Below are 22,366 nucleotides of genomic sequence, written 5' to 3'. Positions count from 1 at the left end.
ATAGTATGTAAATTGCTTTTCATTCAAATTTCTCTCCCTCCAACTATCTTGAATATTTAATTCCTCCACCATTTTTTTAAAAAGTACCGGGTAATATTCTCCTGGTTGGTTTCCTAACTTCCTCACTCTTATAATCTAATTCTCTGTCTATAATTGCATTAAAATTGCCAATTATACAAATGTTCTCATATTCAATATCAGCAATAACCATATACAATTTCTTATAAAATTGGGGGCATAAATTCCTACCAGGGTGACCTTTTTTTATTCAAGGAAATTTCAATAATCAATATTCTACCTTCCTCATCTCGATAAATTGTCTTACTGGGATTCTTTCTTTAACGTATATCACAATTCCTCCTTTCTTCTGCTGTGAAAGTGATACAAATTTAATTCCTAACTTAGGGTAGTTTAATAGATCCTGATCTTGAGTCTTTATATGTGTTTCTTGTAGAATTGTTATATCTAAATTTTTCTTACTGAGCTTATTCAAAATTATATTTCTCTTAGCTGGGGAGTTTAGTCCATTCACATTTAATGATAATACTGTTAACATTTCTATATTACTGCCTCTGTTTTGATCTTGTTGCCCTTGTCCGTCTATGTTCCTTAACTACTCTCATCATTGTTGTCATGGTGCATTCTCATTTTTTCTCTTCTCTCTGTTTCCTGTTCTTTGTCTTGTGATTCCCGTGTCTTTCTATTATATCTCTCTGCATTGTTCCCTTCTCTTAACTCTCTTTCATCTTCATTGCCTAGATGCTGCTGGAAAAAATCTTCTGCTTTATCAATCAAATCTAACCTATATCTTTTTTTCTTGCCAGGTCACCACAATCTCTTCTGACATCAGCCACCTAATATTAATATTTTGTCTTATTAATTTTGATGTAATATGTTGGTAGGGCCTTCTCAGATCTCTTACCCTCCTAGGGACTTGTTTGAGGACAATTAGTTGGGTCATCCCTTGTTCTGTGCAAAATCTCATCCCTAATTGACTTCTTCACAAATCTGATATGTACCTCCTTGGGTAAGTTATTTCTTCTCGCGCAATTTGTGTGAATTCTATATATATCTCATCAATCTCATTTGCCATCTCATCTTTCCCTGTCATCATTTCTGGGAGGTCCTCCCCCTTCTCTTCCTTCACGTTTTGGAAACGTAAATAGTGGTCTGCTTTCTCAGTTTCAAGCAGTATAATGGTTTTTTCTAACTCTTTATTTGCTTGCAAAAGTTTTTCATTCATTTCATCTACTCTTCTTTCCTCTTTATTCATTCTATCCTCCATTTCTAATAATTTCTGTTCATTTTTCAATATTTGCTGTTGGAAACATTCAAATTTTCCGTCCATTGCTCCCATCCTCTCTTTAAGTTCTCCAGTATCATTTCTTATTTCACTTATTTCTCTTTTTAAATCCTCATGATTTCTCAACATAACCTCTTGCTTGTATGTCTTTAAGTGAGCTCTCTCTCTCCCGCGGCATCATCTCCTCTATAGATCTTTACCCTGCTGGGCTTAATTCTGCTGATGAGGCTTTGGTCATCTGCCTTCTTCCAGTCCCAACTCTTGTGAGATTTGGGATGCTTGTCATCTTTCTAAATGACATCAGCCAACCCTCCCACTTATACACAATCTTTGTCTTTCCCTCCACCACACCTGGGGAATTTATCATTCTTCCAAGGTTATAATCATTAGTGCCTTATATCTTAACAATGTTAGATTTTGTTGCTAACACAATATCCAATCTATTACACCTATTACACTAACGCTTCTAAAACATAATAATCAATATTAATCAATTTCAAATGTATATTCCAAACAGTCCTAACTTTTCTATATAGAAACATGTAACAATAATATAACCATTAAATTACCTCAATAATATAACCAATATTATTCAATTCTTTAGCAATAAAAATCAGATTTCAGTAAATTCAGTTATGAATATTATTATATACAACAAGGGGACAAATAGATTTTCTCTCCCTCCTTAAACATTCAACTTTTTGGTCCTAATTAGTCTCCTCCAAATCAATCATACCATAGGTTATATTCAGTTAATTCTTATTGGTCTAAATTCTCAAAACAATTACCATTTATCCCTTTTGTTTTAGAAACTTTTTGAAACAAATAGTTCACTTTTGAAGTTATGAGTATCACTCTTTCCTCCTTTGATGCTAATTGGTCGTTAGTTCTTCTTCAAGATGTCGGCTCTCTCAGCTCAGTCCGCACTGTCACTCTTCAAGTTTGTTTTTTGTTAAGCTCCTTCTTGGCTTTACTGCAAGAGCCAGAAAGAGAAACCACCCTTGATCTCCAGTCCTTACAGCCTGTGAGCCTGTTGCTTTAAGGTCAGATCTCTTTTTCTCCCTGTCTCCTTCTCGCCATTATCTGACAGGGGAGGTGAATTCCCCTTTTGCTCTGGGGCCTCTCCTCTTAACTTCTCTTCTGTGAAATTCTCCGGAAAGATTTCACCATCCGGAACACTTACAAGAGTTCGCTGAGTGTTTCCTCTGCCAGGTTAGTTGAATCGGTGTCCCGCTGGCTCACCGCTATTTTTGACAGCTGTCATTTCTTCATGGCCACCATAATGGGCCGTCTCCTTCACCTGGCTCTCTCCTAGGCTTTCCTGCTTTCTGCAGCCCGAACCGCCATTCTGAGCTGCTCAGCTGGGTGCCTCTGCTTCTAATCTCCCTCCAAGAGATCTGGGAACAGAGAAAAAGCTGTGAGATCGGCACGCTCATTCGGAGTGGCGTCTCAACACAGCCATTCTGTTCGACAGCTGGCTCAGCCTCTCATTAATAAAAACTTTTGGAGGACAATCATGCATACCAAGAGATCCCCAGATATATAATCTGGAAAGTGTACAGTAAGTGCATTGCAACCTATTGTACTCTTAGCCTATATACTCTGGAACTGTATCTAGAAAGCAAATAACAAAGGAAGTAATAGAAATATTGCCTTAATGTGAAGGATTCCTTTTCCTTTCATGTAAACACATATATGCCATCACCTGTCTTGGGAGTAAAGGCAACAGTCCTCCCAAGACGGGGAACAGCAAGTGGCTCCCCAGATATTCGTTTTTTAAGTAACATTGCCAAGAGTGTTGGAAGATGCACTGGCATGTTGTCCTTCTGATACAAAATTAAATACCTCTCTTTTTAGAAATTACAACAGTACCCTTTTCTCAAATTCTACAATTACTAATTAATCAACTCTTCTCATATACTATATACACATTCTTTACTAGTTGGGCCTCAGCCACTGGAAGCAAAATATTTTTCTTTTACGCAAGTCCAGTACCTATGGGACAACTAAGAAATCAAAATCTCATATAAACAGAATCTCCATAATGGAAATAGTCATTTGATCTTCTAGGAGAAACAAACCAAACAAGTGCTAAAATGGAAAGCCTAGAATTTTTTTGTTGTTTTACAATTATATTTGAAAGAAACCCATAAAGAAATAGGTCTTGTCTTTCACTACTGCTCTCCCTTTGCAAAGTAGGGACCCAACTATTTATCTACAAATAGAGAAGGACACTTTCCAAGCTACTTATTTATTCCCTCTGACATCACATTCTGTTCCATTACTCAACATGGTTCATTTAAAACAAATAAAGTCCATCTTTTTTATAATATGGTGCCCAATTAGATCTATTGTTATATCCAACAAGAGTTAATTTTTGGTTTTGGTGGGCAGTGAGATTGGATCTGAGTGAATGAGTGATTGTAGTGTGGAGTAGCAGGCTGCTGTTTTGGGCAGACAGCTATTTGGGAATAGCAAGTAGATATGACTAGAGTGGGAAAGGGAACAATACATCCAGAGGCCATGTAGGGAAGGAAAACCCTGTCTGATAGTGAAGGCAGTGTAAATGGTATGTCATCAGAAAGTGGTAGAAGCAGCATGAAGGAAGAAGAGATGGAAACATCTATCCCTCATTCCTCTCACCATAAGCAGTAGAGACAAACTGTAAGCTGTACCATATTTTCCGGCGTATAAGACGACTTTTTAACCCATGAAAATCTTCTCAAAAGTTGGGGGTCATCTTATACGCTCAGTCGTCTTATACGCTGGAAAATACTATTCACCTCTCTGATCTTTAATCTTTTCTGCTGGACGGCGGGATCGCTGGGTGAATGGAGGTAGGCGATGGCAACCCGTGGTTAAGCGGCCGATGGCGAATGGGTGATGAAGGGCAAACTCTCGTCAGCTCCTGGGGCGGCTACTGCCGTTGCTCTCTGTAGGACTGGCCATGCTGGCACTTCCAATGCTGGCTGTCAGGTCCCCAAAAAGAGGAGGGGCAGGCGGTCCCCAGAGGCACACTGCTCGACAGTAGGAAGGGAGCACCTTTGCTCCTGCCGAGGCACCGCCTGACCCGCACCGACCAGAAGAATCGCTTGTCTGGTCACGGAGTGCAGAACAGCAGTACATGGCACCACTCTTGCCCGCAGACCATGCAGCGGCCCTCGCCAGCCGGCCTCGGCATGGCCGCCCCAAGCCCGGCTCTCTAGAGCATCTTCCGGGCCTGCCTGGCCAACCGTCTCCTGGGCGGGGCTTGGCTCCAGACACGGCAGCTGCTCCTTCTGCAAATGCTATCTCAAAGCCAGATCACGCTTGGCCGTGCAGGCTGCCAAAAGGCGGGGACTCAGAGTTCCCGCGGTGGTTGCTGTTTGCAGAGTCTGGCCTGGAAGAGCACATGGCTTTGCACCATTTGCATCAGACGGGGCTGAATCGGGCTTGTGTTGGACACTTGGCAACTGGCATGTAAGTATTTTCTGGCGTATAAGACAAAAAATCTTGAAAATCTTCTCAAAAGTCAGGGGTCGTCTTATACGCCCAGTCGTCTTATACGCCGGAAAATATGGTAATTCCCTTGTAGTGGGGTAGCAGGAGACAGAAGGTGACAACTCACGGCAGCCAATTCACCACAGCCATCTTGCCATGGCCAACTTGCAATGGGACAACTTCCTGCAGGACAATTCCAAGTAGAATAATTCAACATGATAAATATTTTCCGCCAGTGTTTTCCATTGACAAAAACGGAAATCATGTAGAAGAAGCACTGGCGGATAACATTTATCGTGTTATCTCTCATGGGATGTCCCACTGCAAGTTGGCCACAGCAAGTTGGCCATCGCGAATTGTCCTAGACCCAGCTAGGGAGAAGGTAAGAGCTGGGAAGTTGTATACAAAAATATACTGTAGGGTCCTCCAGAATAACATCACACAAGATAAGTTTTTTTTTGTTTTTGCTTGAAGTCACTTTATTTTTTGTTATCCCCTTCCCATTCTTTTTGAGCCTTGCTTTTTCTGTATGTTATATTTTTTTAAAATTAAATAAAGTTTTAAAATCATAAAAAAGAAAATAATTCCTCATCTCCAAGAACCCCAATACTAGGGAAACATGTGAGTCAGGATGGAACTCAGATTCCAGTCTCTTGTAATGAAAATTGTGGGATGAATCATGTACTTTGTAGTTTCAACAGCTTAAAAGCTTAAGAAATTGAAATGTTTCATCTTTCAGTGAAAACATTAAAAACTGCTAATTCTAAAAACTATTTCATGTTGTGGAACTACAGAAAGAATAAAAACTAAAATTAAGAGAATACAGTTGTATTATTCTTTTGTCATTTCAGTAGAAAAACTTTTGTGTATGTATTAGTCTTAGTTTTATAACTTGGCAATAAAATTATATAAAGGCTGATACTAGATTGTGAATTGGTTCTCTAATTAACCCTTTGAAATAGAAGAAAATTAATCTCTCAAGGCTTGGTGATACATGCATTTTAATATTTGTATGATCAACATAAGTACCACATTAAACCAGACTGTTTCAGACCACAAAGTCTTTTGTGTAGAAACCACGTATCCCCTTCTGGCAAAAAAAATAATGTTGGAAATTGTAGTCATGTGATTCCCGGACCATGCAAAGGGCTGTAAATGCAGGCCAGTTGCCAAGCACCCAAAATGTGATCACGTGACCACAGAGGGGACATCACAACTTCAAATTGTACAGATCTGTGAAGCAAGCAAATTTATAACCAAAAGCCAATATGGGTTTGTTAAAAACAGACCCTGCCAAACAAATCTTATTGCATTATTTAACAAAGTGAATAAATTAATGGACGAGAGAAATGCTGTAGACATAGTATACTTGGATTTTAGTAAGGCATTTGATAAAGTAGACCACAATCTACTTCTTCGTGAAATAGAAAAATGTGGGGTAGAAAGTAACACCAACAGATGAATTTGTAACTGGCTGACAAACAGTTCTTAATAGAACTACATACACAATTCCTGCAACTGTGGAGGAAAGCAAGGAGTAGAGTACTCCAAGGTTCTGTTTTAGGCCTTGTATTCTTCAATATCTTCATAAATGATTTACATGAGGGAATAGAAGAGGAACTCATCAAATTTGCAGTGAACACAATCTGACAGGAATAGCTAACACCCCCAGAAGATAGGCTCAAGATCCAGATGGATTTTGACAGACTTGAACCCTGGGTCCTATCTAACAAAATGAAATTCAATTGAGAAAAAAGTAAGATTTTACACTTAGGCAAGAAAAAACAAATGTATGGAGGTGTGGATGAGTGGCAGAGAGGAGAGGTGCTATTCTATAAAGAGCCAAGGGCTTAGTATTGGCAGTCTAAATGGTATAAAGCAGGGGTGTCAAACTCGCAACGTCACATGACATGTTACGACTTATCGTGACTTTTTTGCCATTGCCGGCAATGGGATGGGCACAGTTTCGCTATGATGCATCCAGCTCTTCAATGCAAACCAGACCCAGGAGATCAGGAAAGTCCCCAGCCAAACCAAAAGAACCCGCCATGAGGGTGTTAGAGGTTGTAGAGTCCCCAACCCCTGCCAAGCAAGGGGCGGGAACTCCGGCCTAGACAGCTGTCAAAGTGTAAGCCTTAATAGACTCTGGCTGCACCCGCTGCCTCATTAACCCGACACTAGTGGTGAGGAGACTAAAACAACCAATCTCATCTGGCCAGTTAGATGGGTCCATAGCGGGGGGGTACCACTTTACCAGTCCGCCTGTCCCATGAGGAAAATATAACGTTTCTAGTGACCCCAGGCATGGAATGCCCAATGATCTGGAATGGTTGAAGAAATGGCTGGAATGGTTGAAGAAATGGAAATGGCTGGAATGGCTGAAGAAATGGAACCCCTGGGTGAATTGGAGGATAGCAGAACTCAATTTCCCAGAGGGGGATCATGCAAACTTTTAAAACCCCAAAGGCCACCACCAACCCTAGGAGTGGAGAAAGCATCAGTGGGAGAAGAGAAGGGGTTACCAGAAATACCGAAAGAATACCGGGACCTTGCTGAGGTTTTTAGCAAGGAATGGGCAAATGAGCTCCCTCCTCAATGGCCCATGGACTGTGCTATAGAAATCAAACCCGGGGCAAAACCTCTGAAGCCCAGACTGTACTCCATGAGCCCTAAAGAGACAGAGGAGATGGAAAGATTCATAAATAAACATCTAGAAAGGGGATTTATTGAACCTGCCAAACCCAAAGTGGCCGCCCCGGTCCTCTTTAGGGAGAAGGATGACATTTTGTGTTTGTGCGTGGATTACCATACCCTGAATGCAATTAGTGAATCTAACCTGTATCCCCTAACCCTCATGAAGGACATATTATCCCATCTATTGAAAGAAAGGATTTTTACCAAATTAGACCTAAGAGAAGCGTACCACCGTGTTAGGATCAAGGAAGAGGACAAATGGAAGACCACATTTAATTTTCCAATGGGATGCTACCAATTCAAAGTTTTGCCATTCGGGCTACAAGGGCCCCCGCAGTATTTATACAACTAATCAATGAAGTGCTAAGGGAGCACCTATTTAAGGGGGTCCTGGTTTATTTAGATGACATCCTTATCTTCACCGAGTCCAAAGAGGAACATATTAATCTAGTCAGAGCTGTTTTTTAAAAATTACAGGCTGCCCAGTTATATGCCAAGTTATCAAAATGCAAATTCCACCAGGAAAGAATAGACTATCTGGTGTATCACATATCCCCACAGGGCATCGAAATGGATCCTGAGAAAGTCAGGGCAGTATTAAAATGTGCACCACCCCGCACAAGGAATCATTTACAAAGTTTCCTGGGTTTTGCAAACTTCTACCGCCAGTGCATCCCTTCATTCGCCCAAATAGCACTGCCCCTCACGAATTTGTTAAAAACGAGGGAGGAGGTGCCCCTCCTCCCTCGTTTTTAACAAATTCGTGAAACCCAGCCAGCCACTGAAATGGATAATGGAATGCCAAACGGCATTCAATAGGCTAAAGAGACTTTTTTCTGCCAAATCTGTACTGGGCATCCAGACCCAGATACAGGCAGATGCAAACGATGTGGTGGTAGGAGCTGTATTATTACAGGAAAATGATGATGAGGCACTGCAACCATGTGCATATACATCCAGGAAACTCACTGAGACAGAACAACACTGGGCTGTGTGGGAAAAGGCTTACTCTGTCAGGTGGTCATTACTTATGTGGCATCATTTCCTTGAAGGAAATAAAATCCCCGTCCAGGTCTGGATGGACCACAAAAACTTGGAAGCGCTAAAAACACCCAGACAATTCGCTCCTAAGCAAGCCCGCTGGTCTCAGCACTTTCACCAATTCCATTTCACACGTAAACAATTGCCGGGGGGGGGAATTTCCTGGCAGATATACTGTCTCACATGCCCCAATACAACAGCACACGAGCCATCGACTCTAAACCACTCATGCCCGAACCACAACTGGCAGCGCCAGTAACCACCAGGGCCCAAGCTAAAATAAAGCCGCAGATGGGTAGCCAAACCAGAATCAAAATTCCGAAAGACTTTGGAAACAGATGAATGATTCCAGAAAAATAAACACATGTGCACGATCAAAGACAGGCTGCCCTGGGTGGGGGAGAAGTTATATGTACCAACCACCCAGAGGGTCAATTTCATGCAGCTGTGCCATGATACAAAATCAGCAGGGCATTTTGGATTTGTAAAAACTTCACATTTAATTAAAAGGCAATTTTGATGGCCATCCATAAAAAGGGACATAGAAAACTACATGGCCAGCTGCCCAACTTGCACAGCTGCCAAGAGGTTGTAAGCCTGGAATGTTACAACCAGTAGCAAACCCCTCAGCCCCCTGGAAAGAAATATCCATGGATTTTATAGTAGCATTACCAGAAAGCAATAGGAATACTGTCATCTGGGGAGTTACGGACTTGTTTTCCAAACAAGTGCACTTTATCCCTTGCCAAACGATTCCCACCGCAAAAACCTTAGCAAAACTATTCGTGCAGCACATCTACAGACTGCATGGGGCACCCCAATGCATCATATCTGATAGGGGAATGCAATTTGTGTCAAACCTTTGGAAGGAATTTTTATCCCTCTTAGGAACCACTCAGAGACTGTCATCTAGTCATCATCCTCAATGTAACGGCCAATCAGAACATCCTAACTCAATACTTGAGCAGTACTTAAGATGTTTTATTAATTTCCAGCAAACAAATTGGATGGACCTACTCCCTTTTGCAGAAGTTGCTTACAATAATGCAGTCCACTCCAGCACAGGCTACACTCCTTTTCAAATAGCCACCGGTCAAAGTTTCAATCCTATGCCAGAACTAATCCCAAAAGAACCGGAAATCCCATCACTGAAAGAATGGATTGCACAATTACAAAACACCTGGCCAATAGTTAGGAAAGCCTTAGATGAAGCTAGGCAAGCATACAAAGCACAAGCAGACAAAAAGAGAGTGGTAGATCTCTCCTATTTTTAAGGGGGGCAGGATGTCAGAATCCATTTATATTTCATTTCTAACTATCTCCTCTGATCTAAAACCAAATCTCACCTTCCCCTGGATCCTGCCATACTCCCAAGAGGGAGAGATGCAGGTTTTATTGTTTTCACTTCCTCTATTAACTACAGTGTAACAAATTGCTTTCTATACTATGCATCTCTCTGAACATAATTCTTCCTTTCTGGGCAACTAAGAAAAGGTGGGGGAGAAGAGATACAAACCTCCGGGATCTGGTTTATTTCTCCAAAGGAGGTGTGAACCGGATTGATGTTATCTTCCCTTTCCCATGATGGACTTACCATCTGGGGATTGGCTAGTCTGAACTGCCCAGATGAACTGTGGGGTGGACTTTGCTTAGGGACACTTTAAAAATATTGATCTGTAAGGGAATCCCTCAGATCCTGTCTATTATGCCTGCTATCTCCTATTCTTAGTAAAAGTTCCTGCTTGGAAGAAACTGTCTCCAAGAATTCTGCTTTCTTAAGATGTGGGCTTGAAGTAGGTCCTGACAATATTAGTTTTCACTGTTATAATTGTAATCTTTAATAAAATTAATATTAACAAACCAGAAGGCAATTAGTAGTATTTAGTGGATAAATGTCCATGGATATTTATCTTGAAGGAAATGAGGATGTACCTGCTTTTGAGGTCATCTACTGATCCAGTCATGCTAGACAATTTTAACATGAATTCCAATACAATAACTTACAAATTAGTCAGAACAGCAAAGTTGGAAGGGACATTCAACACCTTCTAGTCCAACCCTATGTTCAAGCAGGAGACCATATACCATTTTGGACAAATAGCTGTCCAGTCTCGTTATAAAAAAACCTCCAGTGATGGAGCACGCACAACTTTTGAAGGCAGGCCATTCCATTTATTGTTCTGTTAGGAAATTTCTTCTTAGATCTATATTGCTTCTGTCCTCTCCCTCCTCTCCTTTCCAACCATTCCTTCATCTTGCCTTCTGGTGCTTTGGAAAATAGGTTCAACCCCTCTGCTTTGTGGCAGCCCATCAAATGTTGGAATACTGCTATCTTGTCACCCCTAATCCTTCTTTTCACTAGCCCACATACCCATTTTTTTTAATCCCATTTATATCCCACCCTTCTCCGAAGACTCAGGGCGGCTTACAATCTAAGAAGCACAAATCAATGTGCTTAGCAATAGCCTTCATTCTATGTATATGCCTGCTTATTAGGGCTTTCGGGGGGAAGGCTGAGTCAACCTTGACCCTGGTGGGACTCGAACCTGCACTAATTGCAGGCAGCTGGTGTTACCTAAGGAGGCATTAGCCCACTGCTCCACCAAGGCTCTGCAAACATTCATGATTTAGCCTCCAGTCCCCTAATCCAGGGCTTTTTAACCAGTGGTACATGTACCACTGGTGGTACGCAAGCACCTGGCTGGTGGTATGCGGCATCGCCTTCCTCTCCCCCTCTCCCTACTGAGGGCGTGCGAAGAGAGCAGGCACAGAGCAAGGCCCCAGCACCGCTGAACAGCTGGGAGGCTGCCAGACAGCTGGGAGCACCAGTATCTTCTCCCTGGTGCTGCCGACCAGCTGAGGCCTGGCCCCAGTGCTGCTGAACAGCCAAGAGCATCAGCTGGGAGCGCCAGCAGCCCCGCACGTCTCCCCAGATCAGCTGGGTGCTCCGGAGGCTGGAACTCCCATCTGCCAACCAGCTGTTCTCTTCACTCAGCATACTGCGATTTCCCAATGCCCCTGCTGTGTCTGGGGGAGGATTGTAAGTATTTTCGGGGGGAGGTGTTGCAGCCAGTTCCTTTCCCCCGTCATCCTGAGCAGGATAGGGAGAACTTTCCTCCTGCCCGCTCTGCTTTTGCTCAGTTTAGCGCTTTTGCCCAAAGTTTAATGCTTCGATTCTTTCTAGGTCTGTATTATGGCTTTTCCACACCCTAATCCAGGGGTGGCAAACCTATGGCACGCATGCCACAGGCAGCACGCGAAGCCCTCCCTGTGGGCATGCATGCCATCACCAAGAGGGAGACGGGGCCAGGAGCTCTTGCTCTCTTTCTCTCTGCACTGAGAGTCAGGGAACAGCTGCAAGAGCTGGGTGGATCCGGGCTGGATGTTGGAGGGAGCTGCAGCATGAGTCCAGGTAAGCCAGGCAGCCGTTCTCCTGCCTGCATCGCGGAAGAGGGCGTTTTGGGCGCACAGAGGCTGCTCGCCTCCCTCTGGAGAACAGCTGCCTGGTGCATTGCAGAAGAGGGCCAGTTTTGGGTGCACAGTAGCTGCTTGCCTCCGTCCTGAGAATAGCTGCCTGGTGCGTCGTGGCAGAGGGCCGATTTCTGGTGTGTAGCAGCCGCTCGCCTCCCTCCAAATCGCCTGTGGGGAGGGGGAGTGAAATCGCTCTGCAGCCCTAGATCTGGACAGCAGAAGCATTTTTGAAGCCTCTGGAGCTCACACCCATGGCTGTGGGGAGATTTTACGATGCTCCAGCGGCCCGATCCAGGCGTTGGAGGCCTGCAAAATGCTTCTGCTTCCCAGATCTAGGGCTGCAGAGCAATTTTCCTCTCCCCCCCAACCGATTTGTAAAATCTCCCCACGGCCATGGATGCGAGTTCCAGAGGATTCAAAAATGCTTCTGCCGAGATTGGCCATGGTGGGGGGAGCGAAATTGCTCTGCAGCCATAGATCTGGGTGACAGAAGTGGCAGACAGAAAGAGAGATTGAGCCAGCAGGGAAGCAAAAGTGTGGGGAAAGGAAAGCATTACAAAGTAAGCAAACTTACAAAAAGGGGAATCTCTCCACCCCCTTTAATATCATGTCTTCCCCCACCCCCCTTAATATCATCTCTACCCTCACTGCCTTTAACATCAGTGAGGCTCCTCCAGTGGACCATGACCCAGTGCTTGCCCCGGTCCCATCCGCCCAAGACCCTCAGATCTGCCCCAGTCCTGCCCAGCTCCGAACAAGTGCCCCTGACACAAGTGATGTTGAGCTGGCCATGCCCACCCAATAGGCCACACCCATGCCAGCCATGCCCACCCAGTGGGCCGTGCCCATTCGTCACCCAACGATAAATAAGTGGGGTTTGGGTTGCAATTTAGCCACTCGGTCTCAAAAAGGTTCGCCACCACTGCCCTAATCCTCCGGCGGCCTATTTTTGGGAGTTTTTCCTCTCTCCCCCCGCCGCATACCGTAGTTGTGCTGTTTTCGCCCTGCAAGCCACGTGCCTAAGCCATGCAATCTGTGGCAAGAGGTCCCGCGGTTCCAATGGGTTGTTCTTAAATCCACTAAAAATTCTGCCTGAATCGGCTGGGCTTCTCCCCCCCCCAAACACAACTGACCTCTTTTCCAGGAACACCAAATCCAAAGTGCCCGTTACGTTGCTGAAGGAATCCAGAGGGGCTTATAATAAGCTGTCTTGGGCTAATAGCTGAAAATGGGATCTTTAGCGAAGGGGGGGGGTTGCAAGGGAAAACGACCGTGTGGGGATCTGATTCAGGGGACTGTGGGGGAGTGAAATTGGTATCTTCTCCGAAGAGGCTATAATGTAAGTATATTTTGGGGGGGAGGGGAAGAACAGCAAAATGGCACCTCTGTTTTCTACTGCTACCAGATGGTATCAAGGGAAGAGACCAAAACCTGCTGCAACTACCCAACAGATGGGGGGAATAAAAATCAAACGCCCTCCCACCCCACACCCGCTGCCAATCCTCAACACAAATGCTCACAAGAAGAAAACCTAGGGTGGGCAGGCAGGTGTCTTGCTTGGCTGTAGCTTGGAGGGCACTTTTTTCAGTGCCATTGTAACTTCGAACAGTCTCTAAGCGAACTGTTGTAAGTCGAGGACTACCTGTACTTCATCACTTTTTTCCTTTTTTGGGGGGTCATCAAGTTTTTGACACCTTGCTAGGTGACTGGTGGTACTCGGATGTTGCCATATCCTAAAAGTGGTACAATGGGTGAAAAGGTTGAAAAGCCCTGCCCTAATCATTTTTGTTGCTCTTCTCTGCACTCTGGAGTTTCAACCTCTTTTTTATATTGTGGTGAACAAAACTGGATGCAGTACTCCAAGTGTGGTCTTACCAAGGCCATATAAAACATCACTAATGCTTTGTGATCTTGATTCTATCCCTCTGTTAATGGAGCCTGGGATTGCATTGGTTTTTTTGGCATCTGCAGCACACTGCTGGCTCATATTTAAGGACTCCAAGAGCCCTCTCACACTTACTGCTATTGAGCCATATTTCACATAATCTGTTCCTGTATATTTGGTTTTTCTTGCCTAAATGTAAACCTTACTTTTCTCACTATTGAATTTCATTTTGTTAGATAGGGTAGAATTCAGGTCTGTTGAGCTCTTTTGCATCTTGAGCCTATCTTTTGGGATGTTGGCTATTCCTGCCAGTTTAGTATTGTGTGCAAATTTGATGAATTCCCCTTCTATTCCCTTATCTAAATTGTTTATGAAGATATTGAAGACTACAAGGCCTAAGACAGAACCTTGGGGTACCTCACTGCTTCCTTGCCTCCATGTAGATGTAGTTCTATTAAGGACTACACAAGTGCAGTTTGTCAGTCATTTATGAATCGATCTGATGGTCCAGTATAGCTGTCTCTCTAGTTCCCTGCTCTACCTTTGGATGAAAAGTTGTCAGCTAGGTTGGTCAGGAACTTGTTCGATCTCCCACTTCATGCAGAATTTTTCTACCAGTTGATGTCAAGGTAGTTAAAGTACCGTATTTTCCGGCGTATAAGATGACTGGGCGTATAAGACGACCCCCTACATTTCCTGCTAAATTATAGGGTTTGGGCTATACTCGCCGTATAAGACTACCCCTCTTCCAACGCACACCAAATAAAAATTAAAAAACATCAGATTTGATTTTAATATGGTAATTTTAATTCAAATGCTTATGACATGCAGGTACTTAGTAGGAAAACTGTCACTTATAAACATAAGGCTGTTTGTCATGAAACATGTAAACATAAAACAGTGCAAGTGGATTAAACTTAATAATAATAATAATAATAATAATAATAATAATAATAATAATAATAATAATAATAATAAGAAGAAGAAGAAGAAGAAGAAGAAGAAGAAGAAGAAGAAGAAGAAGAAGTAGTTGGAAGGGACCTTGGAGGTCATCTAGTCCAACCCCCTGCTAAGGCAGGAAACCCTATACCATTTCAGACAAATGGCTGTCCAGTCTCTTCTTAAAAGCTTCCAGTGTTGGAGCATTCACCACTTCTGGAGGCAGGTTGTTCCACTGGTTAATTGTTCTAACTGTCAGGAAGTTTCTCCTTAGTTCTAGGTTGCTTCTCTCCTTTACTAGTTTCCATCCATTGCTTCTTGTCCTGCTTTCAGGCGCTTTGGAGAATAGCTTGGCTCCCTCTTCTTTGTGGCAGCCCCTGAGATATTGGATCACTGCTATCATGTCACCCCTCACCCTTCTCTTCATTAAACTACACATACCCAATTCCAGCAACCGTTTCCTATTTTCCTAATTCACTTTTTCACTTTTCCTAATTCACTCTAAAGCTTTCCCTGCACAGAGCCTTAAGTAACACCAGCTGCCTGCAATTAGTGCAGGTTCTCATCCCACCAGGCTCAAGGTTGAGTCAGCCTTCCATCCTTCCGAGGTAGGTAAAATGAGGACTCAGATTGTTGGGAGCAATAAGCTGACTTTGTAATAATGCTGCTTGTGGGGGGGGGGTGAAAGCTCTAATAAGCAGGCATATACATAGAATGAAGGCTATTGCTAAGCACATTGATTTGTGCTTTAAATTGTAAGCCGCCCTGAGTCTTCGGAGAAGGGCGGGATATAAATGGGATTTTAAAAAAAAGACCAAATGATTGATCCGCTTCAGGTTTTCCAGCCAGCCCAACCAGTTCCTGAGTCAAATGTGTCCTTAGAGCTAAGCTGCTGCTCTGGCTACACATTCCCCACCTTCCTTTCAAGTTGCTCTTGCATTCCCCACCTGCCTACAGCTGCTCTTTAACTTTAGAAGGAAAGAAGCCCAGACCCCAGCCTGTAAAAAATCACAGACTGCAGCTTCTACTCCAATTGGTCCCGCTTTCCCTGCGCAGACTAAATGGAAGATCCGCTCCAGGTTTTCCAGCCAGCCCTGTCCCTAAAGTTTCAGCACCCGGGCGTATAAGACAACCCCTGACTTTTGAGAAGTTTTCATGGGTTAAATTTTCATGGGTTAAAAAGTCATCTTATAGTCCTTAATGTTTCGACGGAATCCCATCCGTCATCATCAGGCTGGTGGCTTCTGCTTCCTTCTTCTGGGAGAAGCATGTGGCTGTTTGTTCCTCTTTTTTAAACTGCCAGAGGGGGTGTGTTCTGTGGGTGGGAGTGTGCTCTGATTGGGTGGGGGAGTAAGTGTGTTCTGATTGGGTGGGAGTGTGTTTTGAATGGTGGGTGTGTTCTGATTGGGTGGGGGTGTGTTTTGAGTGGATGGGCTGGTCTCAGCTGCCAGCCTTAGACCTGAGCTGGTGAGTTGTGCTGCTTTTGTTCGGCTTCGTGTTTGTGGTGGTGCCATGTTTTTATAGTGGGTGTCAGTTTGCTTATTGTGTGGTTTGGAGGGGTTTAAAGTGGCTGATGTTGCAGCTGTAGTTAGGTTTCTGTTTTGTGGTTGTGCCTCGTTATATATATATATCCCCTTCATGGATTACTGCCTTGTCGTGGCGAAGGGGCTTGCGTAATTCAATGAAGCTATGAGCTATGCCGTGCAGGGCCACCCAAGACGGACAGGTCATAGCAGAGAGTTCTGACAAAACGTGATCCACTGGAGAAGGAAATGGCAAACCACTCCAGTATCTTTGACATGAAAACCCTATGGACAGTACCAAAAGGCAAAACGATATGACGCTGGAAGATGAGCCCCTCAGGTCGGAAGGCGTCCAATATGCTACTGGGGAAGAGCAGAGGGCTAGTACTAGTAGCGCCAGAAAGAATGAAGCGACTGGGCCAAAGCCGAAAGGACGCTCAGCTGTGGATATGTCTGGTGGTGAAAGGAAAGTCCGATGCTGTAAAGATTCTTTCTCCATAGGAACCTGGAATGTAAGATCCATGAATCAAGGAAAGCTGGACGTGGTCAAACAAGAGATGACAAGACTAGACATCGACATCTTAGGTATCAGCGAACTAAAATGGACAGGAATGGGTGAATTTAATTCAGATGACCATCAGGTATACTACTGCGGGCAAGAATCCCTCAGAAGAAATGGAGTAGCCTTCATAGTCAATAAAAAAGTAGGAAAAGCAATACTGGGATACAACCCTCAAAATGACAGAATGATCTCAGTTCGAATCCAAGGCAAACCATTCAATATCACAGTAGTCCAAGTCTATGCCCCAACCACCAGTGCTGAAGAGGATGAAATTGACCGGTTCTATGAAGCCCTACAGCACCTTATAGAACTAACACCCAAAAATGATGTCCTTATCATGATGGGAGATTGGAATGCTAAAGTAGGAAGCCAAAAGATAACCGGAATAACAGGCAAGTTTGGCCTTGGAGTACAAAATGAAGCAGGGCACAGGCTGATAGAATTTTGTCAAGAGAATACAATGGTCATAGCAAACACTCTTTTCCAACAACCCAAGGGACGGCTTTACACATGGACATCACCAGATGGTCAACACAGAAATCAGATTGACTATATGCTCTGCAGCCAAAGATGGAGAAGCTCTATACAGTCAGTAAAAACAAGACCAGGAGCTGACTGTGGCTCAGACCATGAGCTTCTTGTTGCAAAGTTTAGGCTTAAATTAAAGAAAGTAGGGGAAAGCGCTAGGCCAGTCAGGTACGAATTAAATCATATCCCTGTTGAATATACAGTAGAGGTGACAAATAGATTTAAAGAATTAGATCTGATAGACAGAGTGCCTGAAGAACTATGGACAGAGGTTAGCAACATTGTACAACAGGTAGCAACCAAAACCATCCCAAAGAAAAAGAAATGCAAGAAAGCAAAATGGCTGTCTGAGGAAGCTTTGCAAATAGCTGAGGAAAGGAGGGAAGCGAAAGGCAAGGGAGAAAAAGAAAGATATGCCCAATTAAATGCAGAATTCCAAAGAATAGCTAGAAGAGATAAGAATGCCTTCTTAAATGAACAATTGAAAGAAATAGAAGAAAACAATAGAATAGGGAGGACCAGAGATCTTTTCAAGAAAATTGGAGAGATGAAGGGAACGTTTCATGCAAAAATGGGCATGATAAAGGACCAAAATGGCAGGGACCTAACAGAGGCAGAAGAGATTAAGAAGAGGTGGCAAAATTACACAGAAGAACTATACAAGAATGAGCTTAACGTCCCTGATAATCACAATGAAGTGGTCACTGACCTTGAGCCAGACATCCTAGAATGTGAAGTGAAGTGGGCCTTAGAAAAGCTGAGCAACAACAAAGCTAGTGGAGGTGACAGTATTCCAGCTGAGCTATTCAAAATCTTAAAAGACGATGCAGTAAAAGTGCTACACTCAATTTGCCAGAAAATTTGGAAAACTCAACAGTGGCCACAGGATTGGAAAAGATCAGTTTACATTCCAATTCCAAAGAAAGGCAGTGCCAAAGAATGTTCAAACTATCGCACCATTGCACTCATTTCTCATGCTAGTAAAGTTATGCTTAAAATTCTACAAGCTAGACTCCAGCAGTATGTGGATCGAGAACTACCAGAAGTACAGGCAGGATTTCGAAGAGGCAGAGGAACTAGAGATCAAATTGCTAACATACGCTGGATCATGGAGAAAGCTAGAGAGTTCCAGAAAAACATCTACTTCTGCTTCATTGACTATGCTAAAGCCTTTGATTGTGTGGATCATAACAAACTGTGGCAAGTCCTTAAAGAGATGGGCATACCAGACCATCTTATTTGTCTCTTGAGAAACCTATATGCGGGCCAAGAAGCAACAGTGAGAACTGGACACGGAACCACTGATTGGTTCAAAATTGGGAAAGGAGTCCGGCAAGGCTGTATACTGTCGCCTTGCCTATTTAACTTATATGCAGAGCACATCATGAGAAAGGCAGGGCTAGATGAATCAAAAGTTGGAATTAAGATTGCCGGAAGAAACATCAACAACCTAAGATATGCAGATGATACCACTCTAATGGCAGAAAGTGAAGAGGAACTAAAGAGCCTCTTCTTGCGAGTGAAGAAGGAGAGTGCAAAACTTGGGTTGAAACTAAACATTAAGAAAACCAAGATCATGGCATCCGGCCCTCTCAATTCCTGGCAAATAGATGGGGAAGAAATGGAGGTAGTGACAGATTTTATTTTCCTGGGCTCCAAGATCACTGCAGATGGGGACTGTAGCCAAGAAATTAAAAGACGCTTGCTCCTGGGGAGGAAAGCCATGGCAAATCTAGACAGCACACTAAAAAGCAGAGACATCACCCTGTCAACAAAAGTGCGTATAGTCATGGCTATGGTCTTCCCAGTTGCAATGTATGGCAGTGAAAGCTGGACCATACGAAAGGCTGAGCGCCAAAGAATTGATGCCTTTGAACTATGGTGCTGGAGAAGACTCCTGCGAGTCCCTTGGACTGCAAGGCGATCAAACCGGTCAGTCCTAGAGGAGATCAACCCTGACTGCTCTTTAGAAGGCCAGATCCTGAAGCTAAAACTCAAATACTTTGGCCACCTAATGAGAAGGAAGGACTCACTGGAGAAGAGCCTAATGCTGGGAAAGATGGAGGGCAATAGAAGAAGGGGACGACAGAGAATGAGGTGGCTGGATGGAGTCACTGAAGCAGTAGGCGTGAGCTTAAATGGACTCCAGAAGATGGTAGAGGACAGGAAGGCCTGGAGGAACATTGTCCATAGGGTCGCGATGGGTCGGACACGACTTCGCAACTAACAACAACAACAACATATATATATATATATATATATATATATATATATATATATATATATATATATATATATATATATATATACACATATATATATATACATATATATATATACATATATATACATATATATATATATACATATATATATATATACATATATATATATACATATATATATATATATATATATATATATATATATATATATATATATATATACACACACACACACACACACACACACACACATACACACAACATATTTCAAATCTCTGCTCATTTTTCTCATCTTTCAATCATATTTAAGATCCCACAAGTACACAACAGATCACCAGGGATGACCACATAATCCTGATTTATCTTTTTTTTTCTCCCCCTTCTGCGACAGACTTGATTATCACAACAATCAGAAAAAAATCATTCGTAGTTAAAATCTAACAACTATAATCACACATCCTTATGGAGTTTTTCTCAAGGTAGGCATTCATGAGGCAGAAGACATCCTATTCCAGGGAGCACTTGGTGGGGATGAGTTTTTTTACTGGACCATTTTGTGAAAGTTGGTTTTATTGCATTGGGAATTTGACTACGTATTATACTGACTGTGGCATTATATGTTGATGTATCAGGATTGTTACAAATCACCCAGAGCCTTTGAAGTAGGCAGAACACAAAATGCTGCATATGCCCAAATAAGAGAACTACTTTAGCTTTAATAACCAATAACTTAAATTTATAAAGCCCAAACTCCACAGTGACTCTGGGCAGTTATTGTAAGTTTGTTTGTGTAATATACCAAGAGATTGCCTGGATTCTTACAACTTGCTGAACCACAAACGATCCACTCCAATTTTAGCAGTCTCAGGCATTGTAAACTCGGACATTAAACCCGGAATTGAATGCGAACTGGCGTTGATCATAACCCTGCTTGGTTGTTCAATTCTATTGCTCTCCTACTCCTTTCCTAGTGGTTAAAGTCAAGCAAAAAGCAGACGTGTTTTTCCACCACAGATATTCTTTGCAGTATCTTCCGAACCCGCCTTGGGAGCCAAGACAGATCTGAGGAAATGCTGCGCCATGGCTGCGAAGCAAAACCAGTGACTGCGTCAGTCCAAGCAATCGTCACGATCGGAGGCGACTGGTGGCTAAGCCAGGGATCTGGCCCACCGGGGAGCAGCGCCGCGTCTCCCCACCCCGCAAACGCGCGGAAGCCGCTTCCCCGATCCGTACCCGGCCAAGACCACCTGCTGCTGTCCCTCCTTCATAGTAGAAGAGGGCAGGGAACAAAAGGCGGCGCTCAATTAGGGCTTACCGTGCTTGCCATAGTAAGTCTCCTCTTCCTGCGCCATCCCATCCGCCTTCTGGGCTTCCTTTCCCGGGTTCTCTCGTTTTCTCCCCACCCTCCTTCCCAGTCAGCTGCTAAACAACCCCCCAATGAGGCGTCTTGGATCGTTTCTCCTTCGGGGGACGAACTAGCGCTAGCCAAACCTGCAGAAAGTGGGGAAACAAGAGGAGGAGGAAGTGGCGGCGGCGGCAGTTCGTTGTCTTTCCAAGGGCCGGTTCGACCAATGATCTTTGACTGGCGCTTGCCTGCGCTCGAACAGCCGCCTACGGAAACAGCCTTAGGGCTTCGTGAGAGTCCTGGTCTAGTCTTCCACGCCAGTTTTTTTTTTTAACCAAAGAGAGCCTTGCACGCTCGATTTCCTCAACCAAATGCAACCCCAAAAATCTCCGTCACGGATAGAAAGTACCCCACCTCTCCTAGCTTTCAAAACAAGAGAGCTGCAGCTGTGGTGAAGTGGACTTGGATTTCCATCTGTATTTCTGGGCTCCTACCTCCGTTGGAACTTTGTGTTTGCACAACAGCCTGAGTCACAAACGCTCAGCCGCATTTCAGTTTGAAATCCAGTCCACCATCAACCACAAAAGTTAATTGGATGACTAGGTCTACCTCATAGAACTGTTGTTGTGGGGGAAAATAAGGTTCCCTGAGCTCCCAAATGAAACGTGCTTATGTGCACAATAATTAAACAAAATAACCTTATTTTGTCTTCTCTCGAGACTTGAGATATAACTGCATCGGCAGAGAAGATATATGAAATCAATGCCTGGTAATTTTTCATTTCCAGCATCTAACATTACTATTAAGGCTGCATTCAAGTAAGTCTCAACAAGATCTTTGTTCAGCTAAATAAACAGCATCTGATTATTTATTTATTTGTTTGTTTGTTTATTTATTTATTTATTTATTTTTGGGACTTATATGCCGCCCTATCTCCCGAAGGACTCAGGGCGGCTAACAACAATAACATACAATAAATACAGAAGTTAAGATAAAATTAAAATTAGGCCTCTGTACAATAAATTAAAATTAAAATAAATTAAAAAATAGTTAAAAATTAAAAACATAATTAAAATCCCTGTCAGTCCAGGTCAGCCAGGTGGAAAAGGAGTGTTTTGAGGCCGTGGCGAAAGGACTGGAGATCTGGGGCCATCCGAAGCTCATGAGGGAGCTGGTTCCACAGGGCTGGCGCTCCCACAGAGAAGGCCCGCCCCCTGGGGGTCGCCAGCCGACATTGTCTACCCGACGGTACCCTGAGGAGGCCTTCTCTGTGTGAGCGTACTGGGCGATGGGAATTCGTTCCCGGCAGCAGATGGTCCTGCAAGTATCCCGGGCCTAAGCCATGTAGGGCTTTAAAGGTAAGAACCAGC

General features: G+C 43.5%; 1 protein-coding gene across 4 annotated transcripts in view; it reads right to left on the bottom strand.

Moving 5' to 3' along the window:
- The window catches only part of SLC44A2 (solute carrier family 44 member 2 (CTL2 blood group)), a 173,419-nt gene extending 151,285 nt beyond the window's left edge, over positions 1-22,134 (bottom strand). For 2 of the 4 annotated variants that reach the window (XR_014491645.1, XM_083355835.1), the window contains exon 1: positions 20,967-22,133. Coding sequence is in view for 2 of the 4 variants with exons in the window: in XM_083355835.1 (XP_083211961.1) it covers positions 20,967-21,003 (37 nt within the window). In the remaining 2 variants the exon portion in view is untranslated. Of the gene's footprint in view, positions 1-20,966 lie in introns of all 4 variants that reach the window. The other 2 variants (XR_014491644.1, XM_083355836.1) reach the window with 2 other exon arrangements.
- Between the last annotated feature and the right edge of the window lie 232 nt (positions 22,135-22,366).

This window comes from Vipera ursinii (assembly GCF_947247035.1).
Source record: "Vipera ursinii genome assembly, chromosome: 2".
NCBI lineage: Eukaryota > Metazoa > Chordata > Lepidosauria > Squamata > Viperidae > Vipera > Vipera ursinii.
The sequence above is the reverse complement of the archived record's forward strand: the minus strand, read 5'-3'. Positions and strand labels throughout refer to the sequence as shown.